Source organism: Sitodiplosis mosellana, unplaced genomic scaffold, assembly GCF_009176505.1.
Source record: "Sitodiplosis mosellana isolate CC-2019 unplaced genomic scaffold, AAFC_SMos_1.0 Smas_scaffold_3, whole genome shotgun sequence".
NCBI lineage: Eukaryota > Metazoa > Arthropoda > Insecta > Diptera > Cecidomyiidae > Sitodiplosis > Sitodiplosis mosellana.
In genome coordinates, this window is record NW_022595246.1 from 6,547,724 (window position 1) to 6,561,808 (window position 14,085).

General features: G+C 36.6%; 3 protein-coding genes across 4 annotated transcripts; all 3 read left to right on the plus strand.

Annotated features, from left to right (window-relative positions):
* Nucleotides 1-8: 8 nt before the first annotated feature.
* Nucleotides 9-2,005, plus strand: LOC129565538 (uncharacterized). Its single transcript, XM_055440524.1, has 2 exons — nucleotides 9-1,344; nucleotides 1,429-2,005. The coding sequence occupies exons 1-2, from the start codon at nucleotides 251-253 to the stop codon at nucleotides 1,436-1,438; spliced, it is 1,104 nt and encodes a 367-aa protein (XP_055296499.1). The 5' UTR covers nucleotides 9-250; the 3' UTR covers nucleotides 1,439-2,005.
* Nucleotides 2,006-2,363: 358 nt separating this feature from the next.
* Nucleotides 2,364-4,097, plus strand: LOC129565539 (60S ribosomal protein L19-like). 2 transcript variants are annotated; one of them, XM_055440527.1, is made up of 3 exons: nucleotides 2,364-2,556; nucleotides 3,038-3,144; nucleotides 3,601-4,097. In XM_055440527.1, exons 1-3 carry the CDS (start codon nucleotides 2,552-2,554, stop codon nucleotides 4,095-4,097), a joined length of 609 nt encoding a protein of 202 aa, XP_055296502.1. In that variant the 5' UTR covers nucleotides 2,364-2,551. The 2 variants fall into 2 exon arrangements, with proteins under 2 accessions (XP_055296502.1, XP_055296500.1); XM_055440525.1 differs by lacking the exon at nucleotides 2,364-2,556 and adding an exon at nucleotides 2,622-2,644.
* Nucleotides 3,704-7,002, plus strand: LOC129565537 (uncharacterized). The gene is made up of 3 exons (XM_055440523.1): nucleotides 3,704-4,701; nucleotides 4,796-5,910; nucleotides 6,037-7,002. Exons 2-3 carry the CDS (start codon nucleotides 4,811-4,813, stop codon nucleotides 6,053-6,055), a joined length of 1,119 nt encoding a protein of 372 aa, XP_055296498.1. The 5' UTR covers nucleotides 3,704-4,701; nucleotides 4,796-4,810; the 3' UTR covers nucleotides 6,056-7,002.
* The last annotated feature ends 7,083 nt before the right edge of the window (nucleotides 7,003-14,085 follow it).

Consider the following 14,085-nt stretch of genomic DNA (forward strand, 5'->3'; position numbering starts at 1 on the left):
AATCATAACCACAATTTGAAGATCTGTCAAAACGTTTGACAAGTGGTTTGCCGGTCACATTCACATAGCTTGTGTGTGCAGCATCATTCAGTCACAAAATCACTCTTAGCCGATTACACATCGTGTTGAAGTCTAGGTTGAAGTAAATACAACAGTGACTAATTCGCTGTGCGAGAAAGAAGTAACAAAGTGCTATCGAATAAAACTTCAATCAAGGGAAGAGAAACGAAAAATCTAAAATTTGTGCATCATGTCAGAAACAAAAGTGATTGCGAAGACTCCGAAAATAAACTTCAGTCTCAACATTTCGAACATAAGCAAACTCAACGAAATTTGGTCACCAGAATATTTGGTTCAAGGAATTCCATGGAAAGTGAAAGTTTGCAAGAGAGTCAATGAACAAAAAGAAAGCCTGGGCGTTTATTTGTACTGTGCAGAGAAAGAGAAACCAGAAAATTGGTCGCATGTGGCATTCGGCACATTCAAGTTGTTGCCGTTTAACAATAAAATAAATCCAGTTGAATATAACTTAGATCCCCATGTTTTTGATAACAGTGGTCGCGGCATTGGCACTATGTCACTAATTGACTGGCAAAATTTGTTGGATGTCGGAAAGTATTATGTAAAAAACGACAACATCAATTTGGATATCAAGATTGGAGCCGCTGATCCAGATGAAGATGCCAAAAGCAAATTCACATTCGAACATATTGAATCGGGCTGTGGGGAGGGTTGCGTGACTTCATTTCGCTTGTCTGTCACCAATATCGAACATTTGATTGCTGTACGATCGCCGACATTCAACATGCGAAAACTTCGTTGGGACTTTTCAGTTTACAAAAGTCGTTCATCTATGCTAAGTGTTTGCCTGAAATCGAAAGACATCAACGAAAAAATTTCGTTCAAATCGAAGGCAAGTGTCAAATTGATATCTTCAGAAGGCGATGAAAAGACGGTCGAAGTAAATCGGGTTAGATCTTATAAAAATTCAAGCGAACTATTTCAATTTGAGGTGGGTTCATGGGATGAATTATTCAAGCCAGAAAATGGATTCGTCAAAAACAATTCGATCATCATGGAAGTGCTAATCATTATGACCAAACCAGAAGGTGTTCGTGATGATCAGAACGACAGTGCAACAAGCTCTGAGCCACAAGCAAAAGTGCGAAAAATGGAATGTCCCATCTGTTTGAAGACGATCGGCGATCAAGAAGTATCTTCAACCAAATGCGGCCATCTGTTTTGCAAGGCGTGTATCACCAATTCCATCAACACTCATGGAAAGTGCCCATCATGCAATGCTGTTGCTACCATGAACGACTTGCATCCAATTTATTTGCCATTGTAAGTCACGCATGCACTTTCTTTATTTTAAAAGTAAATTATTTCAATTTTTTTTTCTAAAATCGACCTTTCTTGAATTTACAGCACAAAATAGGCACATCAAAGGATGAAGTACGATCGAATGGAGCGAAGACTTCAAACGACCACAATTTACCACAAAAACCTAATATTGAATGCCCAAGGCCGTGATTCTCCAACACAAAGCAATGCTTGTCATTTAGTTACAATTCATTATATCATTTTCCATTGTTTTCCACCCAAAAATTTCTTTGTCATCAAAGACAGAATTATCTTAATTCCATACTCCGTCGAAAAAACAACGAAAAAAATATCAATAGTTTTTATTTCAAATGAGTTTTTTCATAGAGTAACTAAATAAAACTGTATAAGCTGAGCCTCGTACAGTTTATTCCATTTTAAAATGTGTCAACTCAATCGTATGAATAACAAACACAACATTGATTGGAAAATTTTTCCACACCAAGATTTGTAAATCGAAACCAATTAGTGATGGTGTGATTTTTGAATTATTTCACTCTGAACCAATTCTTTAGTTTTAATGCTGTGTTCCCAGCAGTACATTTATATAGGCGTATAAGCAAAATCATTTTGTCCCGTTTCAAAAATTTCAATAAAGAGTTAATTTTCATTCCACAAAAAAGTTCATACATCACATTTGTTAATGCTTTTGTTTATACCGTAAGAAACCTTCTCTAGTGTCTATACAGCACTGCATAAGGACCGAAGAATGAAACATTATGTCGGATTAAAATCAACAGCATCATATTTGAATTCAACATAAAATCTCTTCTTGGAAAAATGAAACTCTAGTTTCTCATGAACTTGACCAAATTTATGAGCGTTTCTGCTCTGTCGTTTGGTTTGTTTAGATATTTGAAATGTAAACAGTGCTGAGAATGAGTTTTGAGTGATCCGAAATAAGAGAGCGAACCGCAACCAAGCTCTGAACTGTCAAATCGCGCGACATTCTCTGTTGATCCGGTCAAGTTCACACGAACTGTGTTTGTGCACCAGATTTCATTCTTGAGAAGAAAGTCTTTGGCTACGCATTGATTTTAGACAAACATCTCGCGTAACTGACACGTGCCGCGGAACGGATTTTTCTTTGAATATTTCCTTAGTTCACAAGTTGTAGTCAACGAACATAAATAGTTTTGTGAAGAAAAATATATAAAGCACAAGCAAAATGAGGTAAAGTGTTGAAAATATTTTACATTTTCTCGTTTTTATTTTGGTTTTATAAAACAAGTAGCACAACGAATGCAATGGCGGTGTGTCAGTAATGTGAATTTTTTTCGAAGAAAAATCGTTTGGAATTGGTTTAGTGATCGACATTTTCGAAAATTTGGAACAATTTATGGCTAATTTCGATACTACCGTATGGAAATTAGAATTTCTCGCAACCAATTTCGCAATGTGTTGAAAGTGAAAGAAATTCATGGGGACGATCGATCAATCACAAATCAATTGAACGCATTTTTTTTTTCTGAAAATCATGAAATTTGCAATAAATAAGAACGAAATTTTGCTGACGATTTATTGCAAGATTTCCAACATAAATTCATGATTGTGAAATGTGAATCAAACATAACCATCCATATTGCTTCAGGAAATTTGTGGTATTTTTCCATTCCAATGTTAAATACTCATATTTTTTGTATTAATTTTGCAGTTCGTTGAAGCTCCAAAAACGGCTCGCAGCCTCGGTTCTGCGTTGCGGCAAAAAGAAAGTTTGGTTGGATCCAACCGAAATCAATTTGGTTGACATTGCCATGAAAAGTAAGTCACGTTGTTTTTTGCAATTGATAATATTTTAGTGCAATTTTAGTTGAATCATTAGTGATTTCGATCGAACTGTTAAGTGTTCAATCATCATTCAAGCCAATTGATACACTGGCATCGCAATGTACATGTGTCAAATACAAATGAATGTGTTCTGCATTGCGGTTCTGTGCTGTTTCATTTATTGCGTCACAACGCTGTATCTAAAATGGATCAATTTTTTGCCTTGCAAAAGCCATTGGGATTCCAAGTTGGAATTGATTTTCAATTCAAATTCTTTGTCAATTTCTTGTTTGAATATGTTCAATTTCCATGTTGGCCACACGATTCATTCTAATGACATTCAATCAATGTATGACGTCACCACATGAAAATATTGTGAAATAAATCCAATACCCACTTCAAATCATAACCATCGTTGACATTTTTTGTTTCTCTTTCTCAATTTCGCAGGAAAAGACATTCGAAAGTTGATCAAAGACGGTATCATTGTCAAGAAGCCGGCCGTACGTCGCTCCAGATATCGTGTGCGCAAAAATACGGAAGCTCGTCGTAAGGGTCGTCACAGTGGTATTGGAAAGCGCAAAGGTACAGCCAATGCACGTATGCCATCCAAATTCATATGGATGCAACGTCAACGTGTTTTGCGTCGCCTGTTGAAAAAATACCGCGACAACCGCAAAATCGATCGTCATTTGTACCGCGAATTGTACATGAAGTGCAAGGGCAACGTGTTCAAGAACAAGCGTGTGCTGATGGAATACGTTCACAAGAAGAAGGGCGAAAAGCAACGCGCAAAGGTGTTGAACGATCAAGCTGAAGCCCGTCGTAAGAAGGTGCGTGAAGCACGTAACCGACGCGCAGAACGAATTGCCGTCAAAAAGCAAGAGCTCCAACAAATCCACGACGAAGAGGACAAATTGGCCGCAGCCGCTGCTGATAAAAATTAAGTCATTTTCAATGGCAACCATCTCAAACCTTTTTTTGTTTGACGATAAAGCGATTAACGCCACAATCTAGTGAAGTCAACTCAAAAACAAGTTTTTGCCCATTTCATAAATAACATAAATCAGTTTGTTGCCTTAATCATTTTCATTTTTCCATTGTAGCACATATATTCAAGTGTAAAACGTAAAAAAAATCATCCGTTTGTTCGTCTTTGAAAACTGAATTACTGTTCAATTCCAAACATTCATATTTTCTATCCGACAAAAAAATCCGCAAATTAAATTCAATATAAAACGACAAAAAATGTATCAAAAATGAAATGATCAACGCCAATAAAAATATCAATAAAAAAATGAATGGAATATTACCAATCGAAATTTCAAATACGATTTGCTTTTCAAATTAGCGCGCGAACTACAACTCTATTACGTTCAGATGCTGTCAAATTGTCAAACGGATGACAGATGGTTTTGGCGCTCGCGTTCACAGCGAACAAGCATCGTGTGTTCATTTCACAGGAAGACAGCATAGCGGTTTGCACTGAGCATCAATATACCACAGGAAAAGTGTTTCGTTGTTTGGAAGAGAAACAAAAACATCAAAAAGGTAAGAAATGTTGTCAATTTTCCATTTCCACGAACATTCGGCCGATGACTTCACCAAAACATTACGAATAAATCGGAAATTTTCGCATTTTCAGTATCAAAGTAAGAAAATGGCTGCACCAGACTCGGTATCGATTGTATCGCAAGTGAGTTTCCGATTGAAAGTGCAAAATGTAAGTCAGCTGAAAGAGGTTACTTCGCCGAAATTTGTGATTCAAGACATCCCATGGTATGTCCGTCTTACAAAAACCGTCGAAGAGGCTGAAGAATTTCTGGCGATTTATTTGTGTTGTGAAAACAAAGACAAATCACCGGAATGGACCCAACCAGCGGCTGCTTCATTCAAATTGTTGCCGTTCAATGGTAATTCGACCGCAAAGGAATATCATTTGGAGCCGAATGTTTTCGATCGAATTATGACCTCAAGTGGTTGTTCATCGATTTGTTGGGCTGATTTGTTCGATGCGGCAAACCATTATGTGAAAAATGATGCCATCGATTTAGAGGTGAGCATCACAGTAGCCGATCCAAACGATGAATACAAAAGTGATTCGATTTTTGATGCTATCGACAATTGTTGTGACAGCGGTCGAGTTGGTACATTTCGATTGACGGTGAACAATATCGAAAATCTCATGGCTATTCGATCATCACAGTTCATGCTTCGCGATGTGCCATGGTATTTAACCGTTTTCAAACATTCGTCGCATCTTGGACTGCGTTTGGATGCCAGAGATTCATCGGACGAAATCATTTGCAATGTGAGCGCATCGGTTAAAATCAGTTCGTTGAACGAACAATTCCAACGAGTCCAGAAAATTGAGGCCAAACAAGTTCAACGCAAAGATGGTTTGGTTATGGAACGACTGATTACATGGGACGATTTGATGCGGCCACAAAATGGCCACATTGACAATGGTTCGGTTACATTGGAAATCGAAATCAATGCAGAAAGGCGACTTGGCGTGGCAACGCCATGTGCACGAAAACGACAAATATCGAATGAGTCGGCTCAAATCAAAATGCCACGAATGGAGTGCCCGATTTGTAATGATGCCATCGAAATTCACAACATATCGTTCATTCCGTGTGGACACACGTTTTGTACACCATGCATCACGAATTCAGTCCGAGATCGAAAGGCTTGTCCCATTGTGGCGTGCAGCGCTAAAGTCCAACCGAGACAAGTGAAACTGCTTCGTTTGCCAATGTGAGTATTTTTCTTTGTTTTGTTCGTACATCTTGGTTCTGAAGGCAGAGAATCCGGGTTTTTCTATATATTTTCATAATCGACTGCAACATTAACTTAACAAGTGTGTCAATTGTGTATTTTCAGTGTGTCCAATTCCGAGTGACGTTTGGAGCTAAAAATCAAATAAGAATCCAGCGAATACCGAAGTGACGACCATTCAACCAATTGAAACGCGTTAAACCAACAAAAATGCATGCAAAAAGGAGTTTAATCGTTTTGTAACGTGAGTTGAATTAGATAGAAACAACGAAAGAAACCAAACAGAAATTGTGTTTAGTTAAATGAATATTTGTGTATGTTTTCATATCAAAATAACAAGAGAGCTAGGTTTTTCCTTGACCATTCGAATTTAAGGTCATTTTGACATAGAATTTAAATTGTTGAAAAGATTTTGTTGACAAACCGTGCTTTGTAATTATACAAACAGACAGTCTGAAGTGAAAGATTTGTAAAAAAAAATTGTATCAAACATAAATTGCTAAAGCAATTTCTAAGTATTTATCATATTGAAACGAGTAAGCTTGATTATTTGTTAAGCGAGTTATAAATAAGTGTGTTCAATGTTCAAAACTGACGTGTTATACCGAAATTGTTGTTTGAAACCAAATGACTAGAGACATTTTCATGAAAATTTGTATCAACTACAATCGAACGACATGCAATTCATTGAATTAATTCAGTATTTTTGAACATTAGTTCGGATTTGGTATTTTCATCTGGATCAGCGACTTCAATCGTTATATTCAAAACGACAACAACTTCAATGCCACATGCGACCAATCTGCCGGCTTCTCTATCTTCGCGCAGTATAAATCGACGCTTAGGCTTTCTTTCGCGTCACTAACCTTCTTGCAAACTTTTGGAAGTCGTTGAACCATCGAATGAATAATGAATTTACCAGCATAATCACAAAAACATAGCGTCATTTTTACATAAATCATAATTTATTGTATTTATACAGATCAAAATTCGAAATTAAATGTGTAAATGTAATATTATTGCAGAAAATAAATTGCATAAACAATTTGCATTGTTGTAAATTCTCAAAAATTTCCGTATTGAATGCGATCTATATTGTGACTGTTTCACCAAAGCAAAAAAAATACACCCTATGAATTTTTGTTCACAAAAAAAATCATTGGTTGAAATCTAAAATTTGAGTTGAAGTAAAAAAAAAAGTTCTCCCACAACCCTTTATTGTAGTAATAAGTTGAAAAAGTGAAATTAAATCATAAAAAAATGGAAATGTGTGGACTTTTATTAAAATTGAATTTAATTGCAATACACTTTTACTCTATGTGAATGACTTCTGAATCGACGAGGGATTTTCTGCTGAAAAATGAATCGGTCGACGGTTTCATAGGTTTTCTTGATCAATGGCTGGTGAGTGAAAATTGACAATAGATATTTGAAGTTGCAATCGAGTCAAAAGTGAATTTTAATTGAAATAATTTGCGTGATGAAGTCAATTGTTTTTTGATTAAACCCATAGTTATTGTCTCTTCATTGCAATATTCGGAATAAGGTGAAATTGTGTTCGAAATATTGCGAGAATTTGATATTTCTCGTTTTGCATTGAATTGGGTGTGCAATCAATTCGAATGAACAATCAACTTATAGTTTCATTACGAGCTTCTCTGTATCGAATATGAAATTCCCCGGCAAAGCCGCAAATATCGAGTTGGCTAGATGGAAATAATGAGCATATGGTATCGTTTGCCTGTGCATTGAAACGCTGTCAGTTTCCTTTGTCCAAGTGACCGCATAGGTTTTAGTATCTCTTTAACTTCGAATCTGCCGTACACGTTGAATACAATTGACAGTTATTACGGCCCATAAATTATAATAAATTGCCGATATACAATCATATTCATATTTAAATGACTTGCCACATTAGCCATATATTGAGGACACGATGGCGCCATTGCCGATGGCCGAACCGCTCAAAAACGGACAAGACAGCCGAAAATATGCAAATTATACCGTTATAATGAACGAATGAATCGCCGACCATTAAATTAGTTGAAATGAATCCACGATTAGTTGTCCGTTCGTATGTATCGAGATTTATGGAGTAAGTTGTACGGTAAAGTGACCATCGTGCATCGTCTACCAGCGATGAATATGAACGGACGAAATATTTTCCACAGTAAATTTGCATAACCGCATGCAAAACGAGGAGCTCAAATATGAAATTATATCCGATAAAGTGAACAGCGTGACTCGGATGATTTTGTGCACCACTTTATGATCAAAATTCTCTCTAAATATCAAAATTGGTTGGCTTTGGCTCGGTCACGACAGTTAAATCGATATTTCCAATAAACTCTTTCATCAAAGTGGCCAACATTGTAATTCAAACACTTTTAACCTTTGTTCAAATTTGCCAAACAAACAAGAATACATTGAAGACAGTTTCATTTTGGTGTCTGCTCGCATTAGTTGTTTGTATATTGATTTTCAGAAATAGAATACGATAACAAAAACATCCAAAACTTTTATTTCTTGAACAAATCAGAAGAACGGTAAGTAGACTTGAGTTTCATGTAAATGCAAATGAACAACAATTAGACTTTGCAATTCTTTTTCCCAAACTATTTTGTCCAATTCGTTTCAAATTAGCATTTAAATGGAATACTAATAATAGGTTTTAAAGTAGAAATTCTTAACTGCAATTTGTTTATATTGATTCAATCAGAGTCGAAATCAGTAGCTCATTTTACAAGTTTTGACTTTTGATAAAAGCATTTTGTATTGGATATTTTAGTGTTTGCAATCTCTTAATTGGGAATTTATTCTGCATTATGTATAATTACGTTACACTACAGCTCTAGTACCATTGTTTCCAGAAAGTCGACAAAAATCCCCTTGGAATCGAAATCCTTATGAGCTGCTCCTAGCGAATCGCTAGGTGAGTGTTAAGGAAGCAAAATTATGCGAATTGTATGGGAGAATCACTTTCGACAGCTCCACCAAAAAAGCCGAAATAAAAAATACGAAATGAAAAAAGGTCAATTGCTAATTTGTTCAAAAATCATAACCTTTTTATCACAATAATTGAACAAATATTTCGTAGAATTTTTCGATATTCAATTTTTTTGTTCTGAAAATTGAATTAAATTTATGATTGAATTTATTCAACTATTCATTTTTTATGTGGTTTCCATTGTCAGTTTTTTCAATTTTCAATTCAAAATTTTTCCACATTCATGCTAAAAAAATGTTCGCACCTCCAGCTGAGCCATCAATATGGGTAGAGCTGTTGGCTGTGTCGCTAATAACATTTCGTGTGCAGCAATGACCGTATACAACGACATTGCTTAACATAAATATGCGGACAAATCTCAATATATTTCGCAACAGTGTACAATTATTTTGCCATTTTCGACTAGATTTTACTTTTTTACTCTTTCGAAGTTCACCATTTTGCGTTGAAAATCGTGTGTAAAAATATTGCAAGAGGAAAAACCAAATGAGAAATGGTGCGAGAGAGAATTTTCGAATGAGTCAAAACACAACAATTCATAAAGGGCTCATTTATCGCGCGTTACCGAAACAGAGAAAGTGTGCGCCTGGAAAAAGAAGCGAAAAAAACCCGGTATGTTTTGATATTTATTTATCTGAAGGGATACAATTTATCTGAAGTGTTGGCCTAGTTGTTCTCTGGCCCAATAAAAAACTATGCTGAAAATTTGCTGGACGAGAGAAGAAAAAAAGTCCGCTTTTTATGCTTTGGTGATTCTAAAGAGAGAGAAAAAATAGCGAATGCACCAGAATGCGCGCGCGAGTTCAACGAATGAGATGTGATTGTGTTAAAAGCTTCCTGTTGAACGTGAAATTGCGGACACGGGGTGGTGGCGATGTTGTATTGTTTATTACAATCGTTGGGAAATAGCTGCGGAAAAACCATAGCGCGATTGTTTATGTTCTGGACGAGCGTGCATTTTGTGAATGCTATTTAGCTACAGTGGACTAACATGTGTTACGTGCGGTCTCCGTAGTTCGCCTTGAATATTGCCATCGCATCATTTTGCGCCGGAGACGTGCATCGAATATGTTCGAACAAACGAGACGCGCAAAACGTAACATGAATATGAGTGTGAGTTGTGCGATCAAAGACCGTAGCACACACACATTTCACGGGAATGTGAGCATTGAGCAAGCAACGAAAAAGAGAAAAAAAATCATCGACTAAAATTATTGAAAATGCAGTAAATTACGACGAATGAAATACTGTAACAAAACCATTGGGAAAAATGCGCGGCCACAACCAATAAACCATACACTTTTTTGCCCTCTGAATAAAAACACAAATTGGATCGTGTGCAAATGCTCAACCAAACGAGCTGTTACTGCAACTCTCGCATATCAACCAAATCAATATTACATTTTTTTCTCTCTCTCTGTGTGTGTGTGAGTGCATGCGTGTGATGTTTTCATGCAAGCAGCCCCAAAAAAAACACACACGATGCCAAATGCTTTTGTGGAAAGTGAGACAAATGCAATAATGAAATAGTTTCGAATCGAAATGGAATAAAATCCATCTTTTCAGCACTTCGAATCCCGGTTAAAATGCCAACAATTTCCCAGCACACGAACACACACACACAAAACCGACTGAATTCAACTTGAGCTGGGCTATTTGCATTGTTAAAATTCTGCAGCAGTGGCGAGAAATGAAAGTGAGAGAAAGACAAAGAGCAAGAGAATGACTGGAAAAAACCTCCCCGAATATAAATTGTTTACATTCCACACAGCAGTCATCGGCCATTAATTATCTCTGAAAATATGTGTAAATGTGTTTCTGGCTGCTCCATTTTCCCGCAGTCTCAAACTGACAGCCGACACTCGGACTCGTTCGTTCGCCTTACTGTTACATGCATACGGCATTCACTCGTAGACGTACCCACATCAAATGGAATGGACGCATCTGAATAGTGTTTATTTTACTAGTGATTTATTTCCAGCATTGGCACGTTCTATCCGGATGCTGTGCTACATTCAAATCTTGAGTTTGATCAAATGAAATTTTGTTTGTACGCCACCTGTAGTTATAAGTTGAGCAAATAGACAAACTCAATTCGGCATCATCTGTCTTTGTGGCCAGTGTGAGCGAACGAGTGTGTGTGTGTGTATGCTGTGTTCCATCGTAGCTTCACTGCTTCAATCGGCTCATCAACGAATGTCAGTTTTCGCAATGAGATTTTTCGGGGGAATTTTTTTTTCACAAATCAATTCAAACCCAGTCGAAAGATGACGAACGCAAATCCATTCGGGTTGAAACCAAAGAACGGATGTGATTCCGATGTGAGCTCCTCATTTATTTACTCTATCACCTCAATGCATGGAAATGGGTTTGTTCGCCCATCGAGTTTCAGGCATAGTGGAGTGGGAAACCGTAATTTCATGGCTACGTCGTTGTTGTTAATGTGAGCGTCTGCAGTTTATTTGCATATTTTCAGTGATGTCAAATTGTGGTTTTTGCAAAAAAATGTCTACCCTGAAAATATTTTATTTTAGACTCGAGACTTGTTGTTGTTTTTGTTTTTGTTTAGTGTTGGCACAATATATCCAGTTGAAGCAAGTCAAAACACGTATTTGCGTTGGCTTCCCAAAAGCCAAACACTCATTTCATCCGCTCTGGAAACCATCAAAAATGTCAGTGTTAATTATGTTTCGAAAACACGCGTGCCCAACACTTCCCTACCATTGACTCTTGTTGATGATTCTCGGCTCGTTTGGTTAATTCCTTACACACTCGCATAGACACACACACACACAAAAATACATAATACACACACATATCAGACAACATAGTATACTTTAGTAGAATCCCAACTAGAGACTCAATTTTCAATGCATAGATAATTAAGATCCCAAACACTACTTTTCAGCTTTCCCGTACGCTCCCGCTCTCTTGCTCTCTCTCTCTCTCCCTTTCTCCGTGTGTCTCCATCGATTCGAAAAGCTGCGAGACGAATGGGTAAGTGAGTGTGCTTTTGGATTTATGTTTCCTACACCGTATTCGATCCACTGCATAAATTGAGATTGATGGTTTCTCATTTACATGTTTATAAAAGATTGTGTTGTTGCTGCCGTTGCGTTTGTCACGCAGCAACGTTGAGCTTCATACTGGCATATCAACTCTATCTACTGTTGCGAAACGGAATCGGTTGTCGGTTTTCTTTGTCAAAACATGGCGAGACTTTAGTTAATCACTTCAAAAGCTTGCAACTCAACTCCGTTGCGGTTTATTCAATCGAAACATTTTGTACGGCATATTCAACACGGACAATTCCGGTTTGCGTTCTTAATTCGTGTTTGAATTTAAACAATGCTTGCTCCTCAAAATGTACTGCAATAAACCTGTGATTTTGACGTTGTGCCGTTCGCAAAATGAACACTTCACTTTTGCACCACATTTGGCCAAGCTACAAGCATGCTCTTGTGTATAAATAAAATCTTCCTTTGCTATTTGCTTCGCACAGAATACAATTACCGTTGCTGCAATCAGTGCCTAATCCTCTAGCTTTTTGATAGTGATTGTGGAAACATGACACAATGATTACCAGTCGATAAAGACAATCGAGCGAAATGAGTGCTACTTCTGTCCATGCACATAGAAATCGGTTTGTTCTCTCTCGAACCGGGGAAAAATTTAGTCTCAACGTTACAGGCGAAATCCATTAAATCTGCAGACTCAGCAATATCATCGATTCCAGTTGATAGCGCTTGATTCCAGATTCGATTATTTTTCAAACCAGTCAATATGGTGCATTTTGCCACAAGTTGTAAATTTCTTGATGGTTGGCATTTTGTGCGGGTTTTCAGTTGACTTCAGGGAACGACTGCATTACTGAAGTATAAGAAAAAAGGGTTTTCGTGTACACAAACATATTGAAGGATATGAAAGAGTAGAAGAAAATCGTTCAAAACACAAGTAAGACAAGACCTTGGATGCATTTCTTATAAGAAAAGAATCATGATTGACTCATTGCATTTTTTTCTTCGAAAAATATTATTTTTTGTTCAATTTACCTAAAAATATGTTTGTAAATTCAAATCTTACAAAATTTTCATATAAAATGCTCAATACAACTCAATCTCATCTTCCTCCACTTAAAATCCGAAAATCGATAAATAATAATCATCAAAAAGCCTCAGTAAACATACGGTAACTCTACCAATTTCGTAACATCAAAAACCTTTTCCAATTTAATGTGATAAATTTTGTTGCATATTTTATGTTTGCCGAAAGCTGAATGTTCCCGAAAACGAAATTAAATTGCACAAATGTTGTGATTGAGTTATAAAATTTAAATATTTATATAGAAAATGTTGAAGTAACAAGAATTTATTTTGAATAAAACATAAATAAAATGTCCATTTTGCATTTAGGTTGATGTTCAGTCTGATTTTCGGTGAGAGAAATTACAATTTCATTTTATTTGAACATGAGTTGTTCCGAAAATAGTTATGAAAATGAATGAGACTACATGGTGGAAGCCTAAAAATCCACAAAATGTGCTTTTCATGTGTGTAGCCGTTGTTCTAATTAAGAAATGCAATTTAAAGCTACACCGAAAAATAAGTGTGTTTGTGTTTCACTTGTCTGCAAAACCAGGAAGTGTATATCAATTGCACTTGAAATAACTTGTATTGTTACGTAAAATACCCGAACCGTTTGCTATGGTCGTTTATGCTGGGAATTTCTCCGGTTTGTGTGTACTCATTCTAGCGAATAATCTTGATTCATGTCACTTCAAGAAGTGTTTGAAAATTAAGAAAACACTCAAAAGAATGATGGAATCCAAAGCATCTTACAAGAGCGAAGGAGACTTTTGAATGACACTTTGAGCAAATCCGATGCCATCAGGTATTATGTCGTTGAGCTAGAAGAAAATTTAATTGCACAAATGAAGTGGGAAAAGAGTCATTTTGCCCCGGGTACAAATCCATTCACTCTCATTCGAGCAAATGAAATGCCATTTATTTCAGCTCAGCTTCATATTTTGATGCAACAATATAAGCAAGTCACTGTAGATTATGCTGTAGATAGCAATCGTCATGGTAAAAAGTTTACCCGTTACTTTTACAAGATGTAAAACGGGACAAACTGTCATATTCTTGTGC